At 40.0% G+C, this 21220-nt stretch overlaps 2 protein-coding genes across 2 annotated transcripts in view; one reads left to right on the forward strand and one right to left on the reverse strand.

The window, feature by feature from the left end:
* Positions 1-21220, forward strand: part of SYN2 (synapsin II) — a 168435-nt gene that overhangs the window by 86314 nt on the left and 60901 nt on the right. The gene's annotated exons all lie outside the window — the stretch shown is intronic.
* On the reverse strand, positions 186-20969 carry TIMP4 (TIMP metallopeptidase inhibitor 4). Its single transcript, XM_027887428.1, has 5 exons — positions 20828-20969; positions 6942-7039; positions 1870-1984; positions 1067-1191; positions 186-927 (listed from the first exon to the last, which is right to left on the reverse strand). The coding sequence occupies exons 1-5, from the start codon at positions 20967-20969 to the stop codon at positions 730-732; spliced, it is 678 nt and encodes a 225-aa protein (XP_027743229.1). The 3' UTR covers positions 186-729.

Consider the following 21220-nt stretch of genomic DNA (forward strand, 5'->3'; position numbering starts at 1 on the left):
TTTGTGTTGGTTCCATGAAATGCCGAAGCATCTGGCTTTTTTTTCAGCAAGGTGTGGCTAGTCCGTAGGAGTGCTGAGTTGGGAAGAGGATTTTGTTTATCAAGGCTGTTTCTTAGCTTAGTTATCAATGAATGTTACAACTCTGTAGATAAAAAAAAGCTGTGACATAAGCAATATACAAAATATGGAGCACAGATTGTTTTAATCCCAGAAGTGTTCAACTTGTTTCAACAGGTAAGGAAATATTTGTGATTTTTTTTAAATTGCACATTGTTATAATATTTTACATATACACTGTACAACAATTCTTTTGTGTCAAAGACTTTCATGCAGAAAAAATAGTTCTATAAAATATTCTGTGGTTCATTGGAAAGATCTGGAATACAACACGGGGTGCTCTTAATCTGTAGGTTATCAAACAGGGGACAAATTCTGGCAACTCTTTTGTTCTTGTACATTCATATTGGGAAAAGGGAACTTGTTATGCCTTGGAGGACACAGAGGAGCTTTCTCAGCTCGAGCCTCTGTGCAAAGCATAACAGCACAGAGTAGGTACCTCCAGGAGGTTTGTCCTTGTCCTACACCAGTGCCAGTCCCACAGCTCGGACTTTACTGGCAGGACAATTTGTGTTTCTAAGCGACAGATACATGAGACGATGGCAGTTCAGAGCTGTGAGTGGGCAGTGGTGGATGGAATGAGACCCCAAGGCTTTTTAGGAAGTGCTGCTTTTAAGGTTCACTTATGTCAATGAACTCCTTCTCGGGGGGGGGCCCACCTCGGTACCAGCTGCAGGTGCCGTCGCTCCTCTTGATGCAGGCATAGTGCTTGGCTTGGTGCCCGTAGAGCTTCCTCTCGATCAGCCAGTCTGTCCACAGGCACTCGTTGGGGGCAGTGATGGAGCAGGGCACCATGTAGCATGTGGTTATCTGTGGGAAACAGCGCATTGCTTCAGCACCTGGCAGGTTTCCTTAAAATGCTGTTTGTAAGAGAACAGTTCCCACCGCTGGAAGCTGCTGGTGCCTGCCAGGTGGCTCCAGCACAGCCACTGGTCTGTTCTGTACTCACCTTGCAGCCACAGCCCATTTGATATCTCTGATTCAGACTCTTCTTTTGAGACAAGGATAAATCATCCCACGGTTCAATGTAGTTGCACAAATGGATGAGGACTTTGCCATCACTTAAAATTTGGCCTGCAGCGTGGAAAGCACAAAAAATGAGGCAAACTATTAAAAGTGTTTTCTAAATACTCAAACAGAAGTGTAAGAATACCTCAAGTTTTTTACTAATTACACCAAGTTAGTAATGCTTAACACTTTTTCAAAATTAATTTAATTAAAACAGAGAAAATATTCTTCTGCTTGCATGCTGTATAAATGTAAAAGATTTAAGAAGGATATTTTTCAAAAGATACCGATAATCTGCCAGCAAGGGATGGATGCAAATGTAGTATGTTATACAAGATTTTAGGACTCTATAGAAAAATCTGTAGTTCCTTAGTACCCCAGACCTGCACACTCACAGGCATGTGTTGTCTCATTATGCATCTGCACATTCCTGGGAAAATCAGTACTGTTGGTTTTAACCAAATAGTAATGGCATAGTTCTTTCTATTTACTAATTATTACTGACCTTCACTTCCTTCGGAACTGCTTTAAGATTGTTGGAGGAAGGATGGAAAACATGGAAGATCACACAATAAGTACAGCTTAACACAATTTGTACATCTCACTGTATTTGTATTTAGTACATACATACATTCCTTTTTAACAGGGGCTGGCATATTTTAGCAAATTCAGTCTAAGCAGTTACTTCTGGTTTTAACAGGTCCATCACAGAACGTGCTGAGTTGGAAGAGCCCCACACTGTACCTGTCAGAAGATACTGTTTTTTGTTGTTGGCTTCTAATTTCACTCCACAGAGTGACGAATCAAAAGGGGTATAGACATACTGGACATCCTTGAGCTTTTCAAATCCTTTAAACATCTGAAATTTATTAGAAACAGAAAGTCAGTCATAGGAAAAGGACATGAAAAAACAGTTGAAAACAACAGCTGAAAGAAATACATGGTGAGTCTCTTTAAAGAAGGCTCCAAAGTCCAAAATTCTATGAGAAAACAGCAACAATTAGACCCTTTCAATTCACTGAATGAAACATTTCCAAGAGTTTTAGAAGGAAATTAGGTAGTTCTTCATTTTTTAAATTATAGGTTTTTAAATGTGCTTTTTCAGTGTTTTTAATGGATCGTTAAAGCTTTCCCTTCAATTTACATTCTACTGGCATCTTCCATTTAAGGAGCAGTGCAGAGACATCAATCATCTCAACCTTGGTGCTGCAGCACTGTAAAATGCAAATGTTTTTCAGTATATTAATATAGGAAATTTTCTCTTCATCAGTGTAATGATGGGTATCTCCTGGGATCTTAAACGTCCTGAGGAACTTAGTATTGTTCTTGTATTTGATCACTAAAGCAAGCTGGTTTCCCATATCCAGAATTCTGGTCCATGGGACCTTCTCAAATAACTGTTGGAAAATGGGATCCAGCTCTTAAAATTTACAGCCCCAAAATGGACAGATTCGGGATCAAAGCACTTTCCAGACTGGCTGCTCCTTAATCAGCGTTTTCAGCTGCAAAAAGAAACCTTAAATGAGCCATCAAAAGATGCAAACAAGTTTTGCTGTGTCCAAACGTGAGAAGGATCAGCCTCAGAAGGCTCAGCCTGTCATCACCTCCAGTGACATCACCAAGCCCAGCGGTCTGGGGTGACCTCATGCCACGTGTTGACAGCTGTGGACAATGGCAGGACTCACAGCTCCCCAGGGCAGCTCTCCCAGTTGCAGCTGCTGTCACTGCAAAATGTGTTTGTGTTACTCAAGTTCTCCCAGGAGATTTATATAGCACAGGGCACTAGAGAACACACTGTCATATGTTGGTTTTTCTGAAGCCTTATTTATGGAAGGGAAAAAGCCAAAGTTGTTGTCACTGGGCTTCTGATCCAAAAATATTAAATGGGATTTGAAACACTTAGTAGAAAAAAGCAAACAGACCAAACGAAAGCAAAACAAAACAAACTGGTATCTTGTACAGAGCAGCAGAGAAAATCACAAAACCCCTCTAAAATTATGAGGAAAATGTGCCTAATTTTATTAGGGTAAAAGTAGTCTGGTGTGGCAGCCCAGTACAGAAGTTCATCCCTTGATCTCAAGTAACTTAAGAGGCATTATGCAGGCAACACAAATTGATTTATTTATTAACTCCCCCTCCCCAACAAACATAGCAAAATATAATAGAGATCTAGCTAATATTTAAATGAGGTTGATGTTTGTTTTGTTGCAGGATTTTTGGTTGCTTGGTTGGGGTTGTTTTTTTGAAATTACAGTCTAACTTATCTTAGGTTTTGACCTATATATTTGTTAAAGCATTTATTAAGATTATAGTCTTCTGCTTAACTCAGTAAATCGTATTTGATCTTCTCAATCATACTCTCTCATCTCCTGAAAGCGTGGATTTGTCTCTGTGGTTTGATTTCCATTCTGCACATTTGGGCTCCTGACAGGACTTCACTGCAGTAGGAAAATAGGGTGAGGAACTGGGAGAACAGAGGGATGTGAGCCTGGTGCCAACATCTGTCTTTACACTGTCCCTGTCCTCCTGAGGGGGTTAACCAAGACCAGCACACGGCCAGGGCTTTAAAACTTTAAAATACTCTTTTTTTAAAAACCCTCTATATTCCTTCCAGTGTCTCAAGGATGTCCCGTTACAATAATTACATTGCATCTTCTTTCTTCTTGAAGGTTTTTCAACTATATCATGGCTTATTTTCTTAGGTTTATATAGTGATTATTTTCTGGTTTTAATACTGCAGGTGTCACTGTAAAGTGTAGATACCTTTATGTTTAGCTTGAATATCTCTTCATATTCCCACAGGGAGTGACACTCCCCCCACCTTGGAAAAGCGGTCTGGTTCTGTCAGAGGGTTTCCATCCATGCATCTCATGGAAAATACTTAGCAATTTTGTTTAATTTGGTAAAAAGTGTTGGTTTCATGTATATACTCATGGCACTGTTTTAATGTTTAGCTGGCTTCTCAGAGCAAGTGTGATGACCCAGTCAGTCACAGTAATATTATACAGACAAATATTCAATTGCATATAAATCATGTTATCTCCTCTCTTTAGTGTAATGCTGTAAATAAGAACAGTAATTGAAAAAAATTATGGCTTCTCAATATGCCAACCCCTCTCTATAAAATTAATAAACCCCATTGTTATTATTTCTGAAAATAATATCAAAATATTTCATATTTCTGACTAAAATAGCAATGTTTTCATGTGAAGCCTGATGCACTGGATTTAAAATAAGAGGAATATAATTTCTGTAGCAGGGTTGCCATAAGCAAGCCACACGATTGTTACATGTCAAACAGCCCAGAGAGCCCAGAGCAGAGAAACAGCAGCGTTTTGCTGAATTTTCACTTGCAGTAAAGTGCAACCTTCATAGGTTCTGTGTTCCTTTTCCCAGAGGGGAGAAGAATTGATGAGGGAAGTGTGAATATGTGAGTAGCCTAAAAAGAATTCACCAAACTCACGTGGAGTTGATAATTGTATTTTAAATTGTATTTTAGCACCTTTTAGCTCAAAAGAGATGATTAGAGAATCTGTTCTTCCTTTCTGTGCTATATAAAGCAAATTCTCAGCCTGTCCCCCATCCTGCAGATGTTACTGCACAGGATTAGCCACAAGCCCGTGGTCAGTGTCACTGGCCATTCCAAGGGCCCTGCAGTTTGTCCTGCAGGTCATCAGAAATGGCTCTGTAGCACAAGAGAAGAAAGACTGTAACAGTGAACAGAGAATATTCCACCCTCTGACAGGCACTGCTGATTTAGATTCTTTTAAATCTTACCAGCTGGGGTGAGAAATGGTTGTGACCAAGGGAATTGCTGTAGCCAACAAGTTCTCAGTTACCCAGGAACTGAGATCCACCTGTGGCCACCGAGCCTCCATTTGAGGGTCTCTGACAAGCTATTCCTGTGCTGTTACTGGTCACGTGTGAGCTGTCCCACTCCGTGGAGATGGCCAAATCTGGCTGGCTTGATACACCATTGTATTATTTTAATTGATTATTTTACATTTATCAAATGTTTACAGGCATGAGCTATTTAAAATTCCTCACTCTTTTTACTTTTGTGACATGGTGAGGGCTTTACAGTGTAAACAAATTTCTGTTAAACTTCTGTTCATTTAAATGTATTTCTCAGTAATTTTTCACTGTGCTCAGTCCAGTTCAGTTTTCACCCACACACCAGCTCTGATGACATGCTCAGAATGTAACAGGTTGCCTCCCTCTCTGTCACTCTGCAGGATTTATCAGGCACAGTTGCCTGTAGGGGCTTATTTCAGTTCCACAGAGGATGGGCAGCCACAGAGCTCCTGTGTGGTGGAGATTTAAACCAAAATCCTCCAGGGATGGGTCCCAGGGCAGCTGAGTGCCAGGCTTGGCTCCTGCCTCCTCTGAAACTCCTCTGGCCAGAGCAAAGAATCTGAAGGGTGGGACAATTCTGCCCCATTTGTTGTTAGTCTAATGTTTCATGTAATAATGTAGAGCATCTTTTATTAGAAAACAGATCTCTTTGGTTTGTCCAGTCATAGTCGACTTGCCCTCTGAAGCTGACTAGAATTAAATAAACATCTCTAACTGATGCTGAGTTTTGAAAAATAGGGAGAAACTCCAAAGTAGCTTTGATATCCAAATGTATTTCAGATTTCAGTGTACTGTTACTGAAGAACAGGATTATAGACTGAAAATAATCAGTCAGGCTAGACTTCTGGTTGTTCTTGTTTGTGCTGAAGTGTAAGATGATTTGCATTTCTATCAAGTTACTGAAGTGCTGCCGAGTAGCAATAGAACATTGAAGTGCTAATGGGGGAAGGAGAATTCCTCTGGTATTTATGCACTTATTTCTGTTAAGAAACATTTGAATATATCCTTAATATTTAAGAAGACAGAAAGTGGCAGATGGTAAAGAGCTTTGGAGTTTGTTTTAGCAGTGTAAATACTGGCTTGTTGAAATCGCTATAAAACCTTAACAGAAGTTGTGTGTGATAACCATCCTTGTTTACTGTAGATTGTTCTTAGTTAAACCCCCATAAGGGGATCTATTGATATAGCTTGAATGATTGAATTTTCTTTCAAAAGCACATAGCCATTCATAAGGATTTTCTTAAGTGTTCTTAGTAAATGGAAAAGTGCAAATAATATAAAATAATATTCAGTGAAAAATGAGAGGTGAAACCACGTGGAAAACAAACCACCCAACCAACCAAACCACCCCACTAATGCACACTCACACAGGTAAGTTTAGAGAGAATGGTTTTTGTGTATTCCAGAAACAGGTAGATCATGATTATTTTAACATCAGTGAGAGTTCAGCAGTGATATGTCTTCTTAAAGTGCATTAATGAATATATCCCCTTATTGGAGCTGAACAAATAATGGAAAAATCCAGTGAGATTCTGAATGACTGTGTCTTTGGGTGCTCCCACTTGGTGTTTGCTCCCCTAGCAACGTTCCTAAAAATGGAGTTTGGTTTATGTGAATATGAGGGAAGGACTCCTGTTCCTGCAAATATCCCTACTCACTGTGGACAAAGGGCCTTGCTCTTTCAGGCTCTTTCCAAGTCTTCTTAAAATAATTGTGAATAATAAAATTTTCATCAAAATATCATTATTTGACAAATAGCTCTTGAATTCAGAACAGCTTTCTTTGCCTTTTTTCTTTTGCCTTTTTTTTGAACCCTCCTTTGATTTATTCTGTGTAGTCCACCCAGGTCTAACTGTGGAGGCAGCTGGAGCCTTTTTCAGCTTCCAGCATTTTAGGCTAAACTAGTCCTATACAGAGGTTATCACCATTGGATTTCAAAAGAGCAGAGTGATTCCATGTACCTTTATTTGTTTGATTTCATACCGGATCATTTTGTGAGTATCAAGGGGATCATCACTGGCAGGAACCACCTTTTCGCTGGATATTTTTGCTCGAATCACTGTAATAGAGAGAAAGATTTAAATGCAAATAAGCACATGCCTCGTTTTGCAAGCAAAAATGAAAATTATCTTGATAGATTTTAGCATTGTTTTGACACTTTAACTAGAATTAAGGCTCTTACTATGAGATCGCTCCCTTAACTCCTGAAAATAAAAGTAAATGGGCTGCCTGTGATGTAAATCTGAATTCCCATGAATCTGGAAATATGATTGATGTTACCACTCAGTTTTGACAAAAACTGTCCATCAAAATCTTTGAAGACTTGAATCCCATAAAAATTTACAAAATACCCATCATTATAATCAGTGTGGAAAGGGACACTTATCTTGATGACTGAAGAATTGTTAATCAATTAAATAGGCTTGAAGTAGCATTGAAAGCCTGTGCCAGACAAAATGAAAGCATTGATTTTATGCATGAAATTAGAAGTCAAGAATAGAGTTTTATTCACTTTTCTGAAGTTAACAAAGCACATCACCAGTTGTGTAAACCTGTATAAATCAGTTCCTCCCTCTTCTGACACACTTTATTTCCTGTTCTTTAATCAAGGAAAGTATGAGATTTAATGAAAGAAGAAACTGAGTGCTTTCCTCTCTTTGTTTGGGGCATCTCTCTTGTATATGATGTTTAAAACATACCAGGACTATCAGGCACAGTGAATAACAAGGTTCTAAGAGTATGGTATATGGCCAAAATTCCTCTGGGGACTTCTATCCCCCAAAATTATTGAGCGTCCTGTTTTTGCTCCATTCTGTATGGTGACTGCTGCAGCTCCTCTGCAGATGAGGGGCTTGTAAAACAAACAATCTGTGCCTGCATGGACGCAGACTGGCAAAGGCCACAGTAGAGGAAAATTTCTGTGACATTAAAATCACACTTTTCCAAAAAAAACACCCCATTTCTTTGATAGATTGACCTCATATTTATCACATCTAACATCATATCTAAAGAAAAAGAATAAAAAACACAGGTTGAAACCCAGCCAGGTAGAGATCAGTCCCACCTAATCACGGGCAATTCTCATTTCCTTGCTTATTAGCAGAGCAAAGTAGATGTAATGACCAACGTGATGCAGATGCCTGCAGCTTCAAAGCTCAAGTCCCTCTATCTTTTGGCACCGTGATCCCTCCTCCCAAGCCATTTAAATTCTTTTTAAGGCACATTTTAGACTTATGGATTGGAAGGAAGGAGTTCTTTCAAGTCTGAGCAGCAAATTCCTCATTTCACATGGTAAGTGGCAGCGTCTCTTTAATCATCTGCAGATGTGCTGTGTTCCCACAAATTAACAGTGTGTCTTCAAAGCTTTGATCTAATTCCAGAGGAAAAGTGTTGTGGATTGTGTGTACTACAAATTAGAATCATGTTTTGTTTTCTTTCCATCATTACTACTTAAAAGAAAGTTTTCTCATTAAAGAGTCTGTTCAATATCGAAGGTAAGGGCTGAGAAAACAGGATTGAGCTCAGGATTATTTTCCCAGTACCATAACATGGTTTATATTCAGGAAATTTTTTCCTGCCTACTCAATGCAAACATTTTTAGGATAATTAAAACTACGTTCTCCCTTGTGTTTGATGTTGAAACATTACTAGTTTTCATATTTTTATTAAATTCTACTTGTCTGAGTAGAATCTGAGAGGAACTTTACAGATGATCACTGATAGCTGCAGGAGTCTCCAAGGAGTTGGGAGAAGCTGAAACTAATATTCTGAGGCTTGTCATTAAGAAATGTGTAGGGGAAAATGAAGAAGAAGAAAATTCTACTGGATGTGTAGAAGAAAACAAAAAGTATTTTTGTGTTGTGTGTGTTTCATTCATTTATTTGTTTAACAGAAAGCTTCTGGATGGCAAAGGAAGACCAAATTGAGCTTTTGATTTTTAATTTTTTATCAGTAAAAAAGTTTTATTGTTACAGGATGTCTAAATTTTTAGTTATTTGGATTTTACTCTTCTGCTCTCCTGAAACCAATTCAAATTCACACAGATCTTTTGGGGCCTTATAATCCTTCTTGGGTTTCTTTTTTTCTGTGCGTTAATATTTTTTTGCAATCAGCGTCGTCTAGCTGTCTCCTGAAACCTCTGATTCATGTGGTTGCTTCTGTTTTTAACCACAAGCACTTCCTGATGGAGCATTCCTGGGCCTGGCCATCTCCCTCTCCTTGCTCGTGGTGCAGAGGGTGGTCGGGGCTCAGGATTCCTCGGAGTTTGCACTTCTTTTCAAGACACGGTTTCAAGTATTCCGTGGCTGTCTTGGCTTCTCCTCTGTGTGAATGAGAACAGCCTCTGGTTGTTTGGTGTAATAATATCATTTCTCTGGCAGGCAGTTATTGATTCCTTATGAGGAATTTGCATATATGGAACACACATCCATAGCCTTGACATTCCAGTGCCAGGAATCCCATTGGCCTCAGATTCCTTCAGCACTGAAAATACAGACTGTTTTGCAAAAGAATTCATCCTGATGTTTCAGTAGGAGGATGTAGCTTTCCTGTGGAATTCATAATTTAAACTTTTCTCCCCACTCTGTAGCTCAGATTGTCTCAGGGAACTGAAGTGAGAGGGAGTTAATGTGAGTTGCAGCAGAACAGTGCTCTGGTTAGTGAATCAGCCCGCCTCTTGGGTAGTCAGTATTACAGATGTGTTAGGAATATATTTATTCCTTCTTTCCTCAATAATAATAAACCTCTTACAGCCACTTCTACATCCATGAAAGGTCATTCTGAACTGGGTAAAAGACAGAACTTACTTGGTATAACATCAGATATATTTGTGTTTAATACAGCCAGGAGAAAAGGGTTGAGGTTTATACAATCCAAAATTGTTTATATATAATAAGAGTAGGAAGACATTAAGTGCATCTTTCCCAAGCCTGGGGGATTTCCCTCTGAAATAAGCTACACTAATTAATACCTGTAAAAAAATGGTACCATCACTTTGTTATGTTAGAGATTTCTATGATCAGGAGGAAGTACTTACACTAAGGCCTTTTTTGTAAGAAGTTCACTGCCACAAGACTGATTTCACCCCAATTGGCAAAGACAATGAAATATGATGGAAGAGAAGACACAAAGAACTGGAGGGCCCATCCCAAGGCACAGATAGAGCTGGAATCTGAACAAAGCAAATCCTTGCACTTTGTCCACTGAAATTCATATGTCCCCTAAAAGTGGTATCTTTTTAGACTCTTGGGTTATTTCTAAGGCAGTAACAGAGGGAAAACTCTTGATTGAAGAACTACCGTCATTGTTACAAGTTAGTATTATGAAATAATATATTCTGTATTATAGTATTTTATATAGTATTAATGTACTTAAACAAGTGGTAAGATTATGTTCCTTAAACTACTGGTCACAGTCCCAGTGTTTGAAGACAGGCAGCTTTACTCAACTAAAATAATCATTTATATATTGGGATAAACTACTTGGGAATACCCAAAGCCTGCAGTACTGTGGTGGTGGTGGTGCCACAAGGTCATGTTGCAGCCAGAACAAAACTCAGCCAAGAGTTGCCTGTTAACAAATCCTCACAAGCAAAGGACAGGGGATTGCCTTCAGGTGTTTGCTGTAGGATTAAAAGAAAAAAGAAGTTTTATTAACACCCTGTCAGTTGTTGTGTACAATGCTGAAGTTTGTGTATTCCGTAAGAGAAGACTGGGGACAAATCTGATAATGAGATTTCCAGCAGTGCCCATCTTCAGTCTGGGAGGTGAATTCATTCAGAGAATTCAGTGTGAGGCCAGAGGGAAACCTTGAAGCCCCAGGAGGAACTGTAATTCATTCCTCCTTGTCACCAAGTAGCTGCTCCAGGGGCAGTGCCTGTGTTCAGCATTACCCCGGCCATCATCTCTGAAGGCAGGCCAGAAATTTAAATGTGAACAACCAGAAAGCAAATTAACTAAAAATCTGTGGGCAGAACTGGCCTCATCTACTGTATTCACCTAAAGTCAAGTTATGGTAAAATAATGCAAAGAGCCCCAGAAAAACTCCATGGAGGGGGTACAGCCACACTATTTCATTGACCTTATTTGCATCTAGAGGCCACAGATACTGTAGTATCCATAATACAGTCCAGGCTCAAATACTCTTGGTCTCTTGAAGAAGAGGACTGGCAAGAAACACTCTCAGAGTTGCCAAGGAACCCAAGAACACAATGTGGAATACTTGTGTTTCATGACTACAGAGATATGACCAAAAAAATTTATTCTTTAGACAGGAAACTAGACTTTCCTGCAGAGAGGGAAAAGAGTCAGCAGGCAAGGAGAATGAATGATCAGCCTCAAAAAAGAACAGGAATCTGCACAGAATTTGTCACAACAAACAAATATTAATGAACCCACTTAAAGCAATACTACACAAGATAGAATAGATAAAAATCTTGGATAGTAAAATATGGTCTATTGGCCACTGATTTGTATTGCCTAAAAAATCCTACAATATAAGAAGTTGTAAGAAGAGCCTTTTTCTGTAATTTAGAGCAACTCCCCTTCTGTACAGCGTTACCATTCCCCTTTCTCTGCCATCTATTTGACTGAACATGCTCAGTTGTTCACACTTCCTTGCCACATTTGCTTATGGTATTGAGTTTCACCAATGACGAAAGCAAATTAACCTGCTTAAATATTCATGTACTATGTATTCATGGATATGGAAAATATTTTAATTTCTCAAAATACATAAGAAAGGAAGAAAGAGGCATTGACAATACAGAAGGAGCATCATAACTGCTTGAAACTCATAGGTATCACTAATGCTACCAAAAGAAGGCATTTGTTCAAAAGGAGGCAAAAGTTATGAACTGGCTGACATTAAAATAAATAATTTAATACCCAATGTATACCTTTATTTACACACTGATATTTTTAAAGCAGATTATTTTAGAGACTTAGAAATTTGGGGGAGAATTAAGGTTTTCTTACACTTGTGTTTCAGTGTTTGATTTGCCTGTGTTGGCTTCCAGAAGGATTGGCAGTAGAGCCACGCCAGTCATTTGAAATCTCTACCAGAGAGGGGTGTGAAACACAGAGGGTGCACCTGTCCTGTGTGGAGGTGCTGGAGCATTCACTACCTATTCACTCAGGGAGAGGAAGTGGAGCCACTGGGGTGATAAACTGGGGGGATCTCTGCGTGTGTTCCACACACCCCTGACAGCAGGGATCACATCTGCTGTGCTCTCTTGCAGCCAAGCACTGAGTAACACTGGCATGTGCCAGTACCATGAGGGTGTCATGGATCAGTAAGCTGTCCCCAACCTGAACTGTTTAAAGCCTTTTCAGAGCAAGTCTCTGAACTGCAAATGTTCTGGTTTCTCTGTTCACGCTGAAGGATTTGCCAACTACAGCCTCATAAAACTGCCATTATTTTTTATCTTGTTCCCACTTATCATTTTTTTCATTTTTCTCTACTCTGAGTCCGAGAAAATGCTCTGCTAGTGCTGGAGCTCCATTTACACATTTTGGGTTGAGATCATCTGTACTGCATAAAAAAGGTTTGTACTCCACGTTTGTAAAAGCTCTGCTACTTTTTATTGCTTCAGGTATTTGCTTTTCAACTTGGTGGCTGGGAATCCTTCTCTTTATTTACAATAGCCTGAGCTCAACTCAGGCAACTTGCACTTTTGCAAATTAATTTATATTTGTTTGGATCTTTCAGAATCTGGTAGTTAGGAATTTACTGGAACACTTCCAGTCATCCAGAGATGACTCTGCCATGGGTTTACCAACAGTTAGTTTTGTTTTGGGTTTTTTAATCCAGATTTGCTGGCTGCCGTCATCACCACTGAAAAATTGTGCATAGTATTCATGTGGGGTTTTCTTTTTGCTTGCTTGCTTTTGATGCTTTACAACATCAAGGAGACTGCAACCATTCTTTTGAAGTGTTGATTTCTGGATGATTACACAAGTTTTTAATTGTTTCAGACTTCAGTAGAGAGAAAGGCGTTTACTTCAGGATATCCACTGAGATTCTAGTTCATCCTGATTCTTTTGGGAATGGAAACCTAACATTAATCCCTATACTTTTTTGAGAATCAGTCAGTGTTGAATGTTCTTTGAATGATCTTTAAACAGCTAAAAAAGAACAAATGTGTTTAGCAAATGGCTCATCTGTCAATTGATCTTTCAGCAGGGCAGATCAGCAAACAGTAGTTTCACTTCCAAACTGTAACTCAACTCAGCTGTTTGAAGCTGTGGTACTAAGCTCAATTCTAGATGCAAATAGAATGAGCAGCAACAAAGATGGCCCAATCCTGAGAAAAAATCCTTCTCCTGTGGGCTTGCAGGATGGATTTCTTATCTGTAAGTCTATGTTGTCAATATTCACTCTTTCTCTGCAACTCCTAGACCCAAAGTCAAGGCATTTTCAGTTCAAAAGATCTTTCTGCTTGTTAGGACATAAAGGCAATTTTATTTTTCCTGCTTGGTATTTTAGTTTCCTGATATTCCATCAATAAATGCTTCTACCCACCCATAAGATAACTAAATCATCAGAGCAGTAATGAACTGAACCACAGTTTCTGCAAACACAAGAAAGAAAAAAGGGGAACTTTCTGCACCATTTGGACACAAGTGTTTTGGATCTGTAAACAAAGAGCTTGTTGAAGAATGTAACTGTAACGGTGGCATAATTTCCCCCTTTTTTCTATGGAAAGCCATGTATGGATGAACATTGCCTGGTCTTAGTGGTGTGTCCAGTTCCAACAGAAGTGTGGGGAGATAAGAATCATCTCTGTAACTGAAAAACCAAAGCCTTGGAGTGAAGGTTTGTCACTTGAGCTAAAAAGAACTCCATTGTAATTTTGGAAAAACCCATGAATACTTTCAAAGTCAATAAACAGATACCAAGGATTTTTTTATTACTGTTTGATATGGATGTTCATTTGCACTGTATTTTTTTCAGTGTAAATGCTTTGCAGAATTTGGTTACTCTTTAGTGTTTTATTAACACAGATCTGTGCTATTCAGCATCCAAACTGCATTTCCATTTAGGCTTTCAGAATGTAGAAGGTCCATATTTAAGCTCATTAGGACTCTCAGGTAGGTCAGGATTTTGTGCATCTCTGTATTTTTGGCTCAGGATGCAAAAATTCCTTGTGCTGAAGGCAAGAGTTGATTGGGTTTGGCTTCCTTGTTAAACCAGATTATGTGTTGGTTGTTTTGTTTTTTTTTTAATTAGAAGAATTACATTTATGAGAGTGAGGTTTTAAAATCTAGTTTTTATAAACTTTCAAGTAGAAGAGGTGAGTATATTTTTAACAGATGTATGGTATTCTTTTAACTTAACTATTACTTAAAAAGTAGCATGATTTCCTAATGTTGTTCAAGGTCAGTTTTATTTTTCTGCACTGTTTTTACAGCTGCTGCTCATGTTACCAGAAATATTTCTCTCTACTTCACAAGCCTCAAATACCACATCATTTGACTAGTAATCAACATCTGCCTAATTTCAGCTGAAGAATAACACTCCCTTTATGTCCTGAAGTCTGTAGAACAACATGCCTGATGTTATTGTGGATTTCCACTCGCAGTGGCCTGGCCCTTCCTCCGGGCGGAAGGAACCCCACATTGCTGAGATACTTTTTAATGAGAAAGTTAGGGATTAAAGTTGGGAGAATAATAGGATTAAGGGTTTAACAGTCTTTCATGTTCTCTGTTTTATAGTATTTAGTCTTTGTTTCTAGGCTTGAATTTTGTTTTCCACCCAGTGTGTGTAGAATGTTGTTTTCCCAGTGATGGGGTTTAGTTTCCCAGCACTACAACACGTGCTTTTAAATAAAAGTAACTTGCTCTCTTAGCTTTCTTATCCTGCATTAAGAACACACTCAGCAACAAGTTGGTGTTACTAGGTTCTGAATCAGGCAACCAGCTTAATTCTTCTGAGATTTCCTTCTACTACACGATAGCCAGCTGTTTTTTTCACTAAAACTAAATTATGTTACAGTTTTCAGCTACGTTCAAATTGACAGGAATGTTGTGCTCAGTGGATTTGGCATCTTAATAATCTGTCCTGTTGTTCAGTTTTGTGATGCCACCGCATTTTAACACTACAACTTTGAACTGTTGGGAACAATGCCATGAAAAGCCAAGCAAAGGGAAGGAGGACAACTGCATTTTCCCCAGATTGGTTCCCATTTTCCTGTGTAAGTAGCAGGGTTTTGAAGAGCAGTCATCTGCAGAACATGGGAAATGTTTGGGAGAGTTGCATGATATGGGCATGCTAAGTCTTTAATTCAGAACTGAGAGGTTAACTTACCAAGGACTTCTCAAGTGTTTGCTTCTACCCTGAACCCTCAGTAGATGTGGGGTTACTTGCAGGTCCTATTAGGTCTTACTCTTTCTACTCCCAGACAGGAAATTCAGTCCCATCCTAGGCAGCTGTTTCACTCCCATTTTGTTAAATGTTAAATGTTAAAAGTTAAATGTTAGCTGCAGATGGAAGGACTCTGCTATTCCCATGGCAGCGCTCCAGCAACTCATGGCACAGGAACACTGAGGTGCTTCGCTGGACATTCAGCCAGACAGGTACAGATACATGTAGATGTAAGTCCTGATTATCTCCACAGCATCTCTGCAGTCAGAGCAGCCAGGTATTTTTGGTATTTTTGAAAGCATTGAGAAGTTTCAGGCTCTGATGATAAGAAATTTATATGTACTGCAGTTACACCTTAATTGTAGTCCACAGGCACTTGTACCAGTGATGGGCCTTTGCAGGGTGGTAGGTATTTTTTTTCACTCTAAATGCATCAGCATTTACTACTTGAAATTAAGTAACTTACTAGGATTCATGTTGTCCAGGGTTTTTTAAATTTTGAAAATTCTACTAATTTATATAAAAGTATAAACAAGAAACAAGTAATAAAAATTAATATATATTTCTTTTGTATTTAGAGAAGTAAAGAAACTTGTCCTCTTGTGTAACTGATTTCGATAGCCAAAATAGATGAAAATGGGTTGAAATATCTATTTCTCAATAATTTTTGTTAATGAACTCAATATTTGTCATGTAAAAAAAAGTGGGCATAGGGAAGAGTGACTGTCAATAATTCCTACCTACAAACTGTTTCCTGAGCACTAGTGAGACTCATAGGAGTGGAACTCTGCTTTCCTCAGCCCCTTGCTGAGGACATAAGGCTGAGACTTGATATTTTCAGCCCCTGTGCATTAAACATACCAAATATGAATAACATTAGTTTTGAGAGTAATATAATTTCTAGCTTGTTTTAAGAGGATTGATTGGTTACTGTAATTTAGGCTCTGAAGATACAGCTCTGACAGCGTGCTCCTTCCATGGCACTCCTGCAGTCTCACCACTCCTTTATCATAATAATCCTTGCAAGAACCATGCTCAGGTGCCTGTTCTTTGAGACACAACTAGAACAGCACTAGGCCAGTACAGTATTTCTGTCACTGAATTCACAATTCTTGGAGTAAAAACTCATCTTCCATTTCTGTATGAGATCCCTGAGAAATAAGAAAATGCATATTCTTTTGTCAGTGCCAAGTTACTCTAGAAACACATTATTGTCACTGATAAACCAGACTGCACAGTCCCACTGCTGGGAGAGTGAGGGTGTGGCGAGTGCACAGAACACAAAAGAAGTAAAACATAAAGACTGTTTAATTTCACTGTTCCCCTTTTCTCCCTAACCTGGAAGAAGTACCATTCACGTTTCCAATGCGTTTTCCAATGCTGATTTTTCCCATCAGGCAAAGTTACTTCACACTCTAATGATGTACAAATTAATCCATTCCAGCACAAAACTAGGTATTGTATTGCAGAGAGGCAAAACTGTGGGACACTGAGCTCTGGAAGTTTTAATTTGAGATTCAATAATAAAGAAATAGTATGTTGTAATTTTGTCCCAGAGGAGCTGATTTTGAAAACTTAATTTTGGCATATTTAAAGAAAATTTTTACTGTTATGTTTAAATGTGATTAAAATTTAATATATCATCTGGCACATCTTTACAATGCTTGATCTCAGTGATCTTAGGAGATTTTAACAGGCTGAAAATGCTGCCAAGCTCCAGCTGTAAAGTTTCCATCATATTTTGAAACAGGCTACTCTTCTCCAAAGGTACAGAACTATTCTCTGAAGCTGTATTATGTATTTATTGGTACTCCAGATCATTTCTGTTGGAGTGTGGTGCCCAATATTCAGTAAAAATGTAATTTTTAACATATGCTTCAGAAAAAAAATAAGACAATTTGAATAAGAAATCTGACTTTGAAGATCGGGAACTGGTGTTACAGAGCTAAGAAATGCAAAGTGTTTACATATTTGTCCCCTCAAAAAAATAACCTTGCTTATGCCTAAGGGAGAAAATCATCATGAATTAGAAGTGCTGGACTTTAGAAAGGTATCAGTGCTTTCCACAAATACAGTTTCTCTCTGCAGATTGTCTGTTTTGATGTTCTCACTGGTTTAGAATTGAGGCCAGGAAGACAAAGTCAGTGGCAAAAGGGAAATCTGTTATCTTGGCATGGTCTGGTAAACCCCATTGCACCCATGTTTTGCTCAAAAAAAAAAGCAATTATCAGAAGAATTTTGTTGTATTGGCTTGGCACTACAGTGAAATATTTGAAATATTAATCAGCATATCCTGCCCACATTGCATTTCTGTGAGGAGGAAACCTGGGCATAGGGGTCAGCACTGACAATTAGCAGTGCAATTAGTGGAAGTTTAACAAACCTCCCCTCCCTATTCCCAGTGAAAGTCCTGTTGGAAAGCAGAGGTGTTTGCTGGGGTCTGAAGGCATCCAGCACATTCCAGGAGGGCCTCGGCACCATTTAAAGGAACAGGAGACTGTATCTCCCTTTTTAAACAAAAGGTGTGTACTTCACGGTGCTAAGCACTTCCTACGGATGAGGAGTTACCTCTCTCTGAAGAGAAATTTAAAACTTCTGAGAAGTTCACGAAAACTGCTCAGATTTGTACAAAATCACATCCTATCAAGGCTTCATGATCAGATGAGCAAACCCAAGGGCAGGGCCAGCACAACATTCCTGATTTGCTGTTCCTCCCATGGTGTACAATCCTCTAACCCCTGTAGGGCTCTTCGCTCATCCCTTATTCCAGGTTCAGGCAGCACCCTGCAGGACCAGGAGCTCTCTCTGACCCCAGGTCTGTCAGGAAGCCCATTATTGCTGCCAGGTTACGCAGTTGGGTGGTACCTGTAGGCATGTAGAGAGTAAAGCCACAACAGCCTCCCAGCAGTAGAAGGCGAAAGTGTCACAGCACTAATCACGAGAACAAAAGGAAAAGTGAAAGAGCTTGTCCTGGACTTCATTCATTTCTCTGCCTGTTTTTTCCCTTGGGTCTCTCCTATAAACACTGAGGTTGATGAGTGGTTCCACACATTCAATTCATGGCTCAAGTAAGGTCTGTCAATTCAACCCCCTCCAACTCCGTTTTCACTCCACCCAAATCACAAGTCATCCTAAAGAAAATTAAAAATGTGTAGAGTTATATAATGGAACTGAGAAATAGCACAGTAACTGGACAGGTAGGACTGCTTGGTAGCTCCATGAGCAAACCTGACACTTGTCTCCATTTTTACTGTGGAATCTAGAGGCATAGTGTGTGTGTGGGGTGTTGTTTTTAGTAAGATGTTCTAGGGAGTTATTCTGCAGGGAAAATACTTGCCTGTGTTTGTGGGTACATAGGCAGGTGAATTTAGGAAGGGAAAGGAGTTGAACAGTCTCGCATATCACTGGATTAGCATTCAGCTCCCTTAGACTTGGGTAGCTGAAGAGTGGTTGTCCCTTTCTTTATCACTACTTTGGAAGTACGAAAATGTTGATTCTTTCAGGGTGGTGCTGCTGCCAGGAGAGGTCTGTGGTGTGTCTGCACAGCAGGCTCGCTGGTTTACAGTCCATCTTTGGATGCTGGTGGCCCAAAGAGCCCAGGTGTGGTCACAAGGCAGAGCTGTGGAGGCACAGCCCTCATTCCCAGGGGATGTGCTGCGTGTCCAGGGCTCCAGCCTCGTGCTGCCCCTTCCCATGGGCTGTCCCAGCCCACAGCCTGGGGGGAAGCACAAAGGCTGCTGGCACTGGCACCAAGGAGCTGTCTCTGCCAAGCTGCTTCGGGGAGTTTGCTCTCACACAGGGCAGGCAGCTCCACTGGCCTTCTCCAGATCCTTTAAAGGGATTTTGCTCAGCTTATGCAAAATATTGTGGCCAAAGCAAATCTAATAAATGCTTAGAGCTGGGTTTATGTGTATGTATATGCAAATATAGAAAAACATGTATGCACTTATTTATGTGAGGAATTACCTTCATCTCCTGTTTTATAAGATATAGAAATACTATTTTAAAATTACAAATATTGAACAAAGGGATCCTTGACATAAACATTTCTTAGCCAAAAGGTGCAGCTTACTTAAATGGGAGTATTTATAGAAGTGAGAGCTTGAGCATCAAGCCTAAACATAGTGTTATTTATGATATTTAAATATTGAAGAATGCAAAAAAGTAGCATGATGTAGCTGCCATTTGTAACATGTATCTCAGAACGGGATAAATCTTAAAGTATTCAATATGGACAATCCTCCTTAGGGAAGCCATTCTTATGATATATATTGAGTTTCCTCTATACGGTAAAATTGTGTATTTAGGAAAATCTCTACATTAAGTCTGTTGAAAAACTGTCACTTTCTTATGTACAGAAATGCAGCAGACTAATACAGTACACACACAGCTGAGCTCCTGGTAGCACAGCCTCTGTGTCCTTTCACTCCTTAAACAACCCCAAGTGTGTCATGGCTGGTGTAGGTAACTTCATGAAAGAGATTGCTTAACATGGGCAGATTAAAAACCAATTTAACTGATGGCCACAAACAGAGCTTAGAATTTGTAGTGGCCACAAAGATTTTCTGTCAGGGCATAAAAGCAATTAATCAGTATGCAGAAGGTACTGCCTGCCCCTTAGAGATGCTAATTCTGTGACACTTTGGAAACTCATGTTCTACATTTACTGTTCACACCCGATGGAAGTTAACCAGCCTTAGCTTGAGCTAATGAAATCAAAAGACTGCAAAGTGTCACATTTTCCCATCCCCATGGACTTTAATTTTGTGAGCTTTAGTATCTTTCTGTAAGTTGTTTGACAAGCACAGTGCTGACTGAATATCGTTGTCCCAAAGCCTGGAAAGTTGTATTTATATAGAGCTGCTCTAGCCGGTTTCTCTGCAGAAAATAAAGGGCCTATCACTTTCCTGCTCAAGTATTTTTTGAAAATTCCAGAAAACCCCAAGAATAAATTAAAGAAATTGTAGTATAGCAGAACAAAGATCAAATGTTTCGGCATGTTAGCACTGGGGACTTTAATTTTGTGGGGCTTTTTGTTTGTTTGTTTGTTTTTTTCCCCTAAAGTGCTATAAAAATGTCTACATGCATAGTTTACACGTAACAAGCATATTTTAGTACAATATTCTATTACAGATACTGTAAGAGTAGACATACTAAGACATACTAAGTAAGACATACTACTAAGAGTAGACATTTGAAAGCCCAGGTATTCCTCCCTGCTCACTCCAAGTTAGAACCTAAAGAGAAGCCGTTTCTCTGTTAGAAATCAGAGCAAAAACTCTACGGCAGAGCAATTTCAGCAATTTGTAACCACGAAACGCTGTGGAGAAGCGCGGAACAGGCTCTGGCACACATCGTGCCGTGTCCCTCTCTGTAGGAGAGCGGGCTCTCTAGGAGAGCGGGCTCTCTCTGTAGGAGATGCTCTCTCTGTAGGAGCATCTCTCTGGGATGCTCGCGGCCCCCCGATCCCCCCGCTCGGACTCACCCAGCGCGGAGTCGCAGAGCAGCTGCTGGGGGTGCGCGGGGGCGCAGCTGCAGCACAGCCCGGGGCTCGCCAGCAGCAGCGGCAGCAGCGGCAGCAGCGCGGGGAGCAGCGCGGGGCTCATGCTGCCCTGCCCCGGGCTCATGCTGCCCTGCCCCGGCCTCCCGCTGTCCTCCCGGCCGCGCAGCCTTCAGCACAGCCCTCTAATGCTCGGCGCCAGCATCGGCCCGCGCTGACCGCCCGCGCCTTTCCATCCGACCCCTATTTATGGCCCCGGCACCGGCTCCAACTCCGCCTTCCCGTAAGAACGAGCGCATCATTGGTGACAGCCCGAGCCTACCTTGGCCAGCTGCGGGCCGGCACAACTATTAATAATCCAAAAGCCCGCACAAAAAC

Source organism: Empidonax traillii, unplaced genomic scaffold (assembly GCF_003031625.1).
Source record: "Empidonax traillii isolate 1590-97213 ecotype Southwest subspecies unplaced genomic scaffold, ASM303162v1 scaffold209:size809316, whole genome shotgun sequence".
NCBI lineage: Eukaryota > Metazoa > Chordata > Aves > Passeriformes > Tyrannidae > Empidonax > Empidonax traillii.

What these genes read in the sequence shown, in the direction of transcription:
- TIMP4 (XM_027887428.1), bottom strand. Translation starts at nt 20,969, where the DNA reads ATGAGCCCGGGGCAGGGCAGCATGAGCCCCGCGCTGCTCCCCGCGCTG. An exon ending in GCTCTGCGACTCCGCGCTGG is followed by an intron (nt 7,040 to 20,827) that starts GTGAGTCCGAGC and finishes TCTCTATTACAG; the next exon opens with TGATTCGAGCAAAAATATCC. An exon ending in AAAACAGTATCTTCTGACAG is followed by an intron (nt 1,192 to 1,869) that starts GTACAGTGTGGG and finishes TCCACGCTGCAG; the next exon opens with GCCAAATTTTAAGTGATGGC.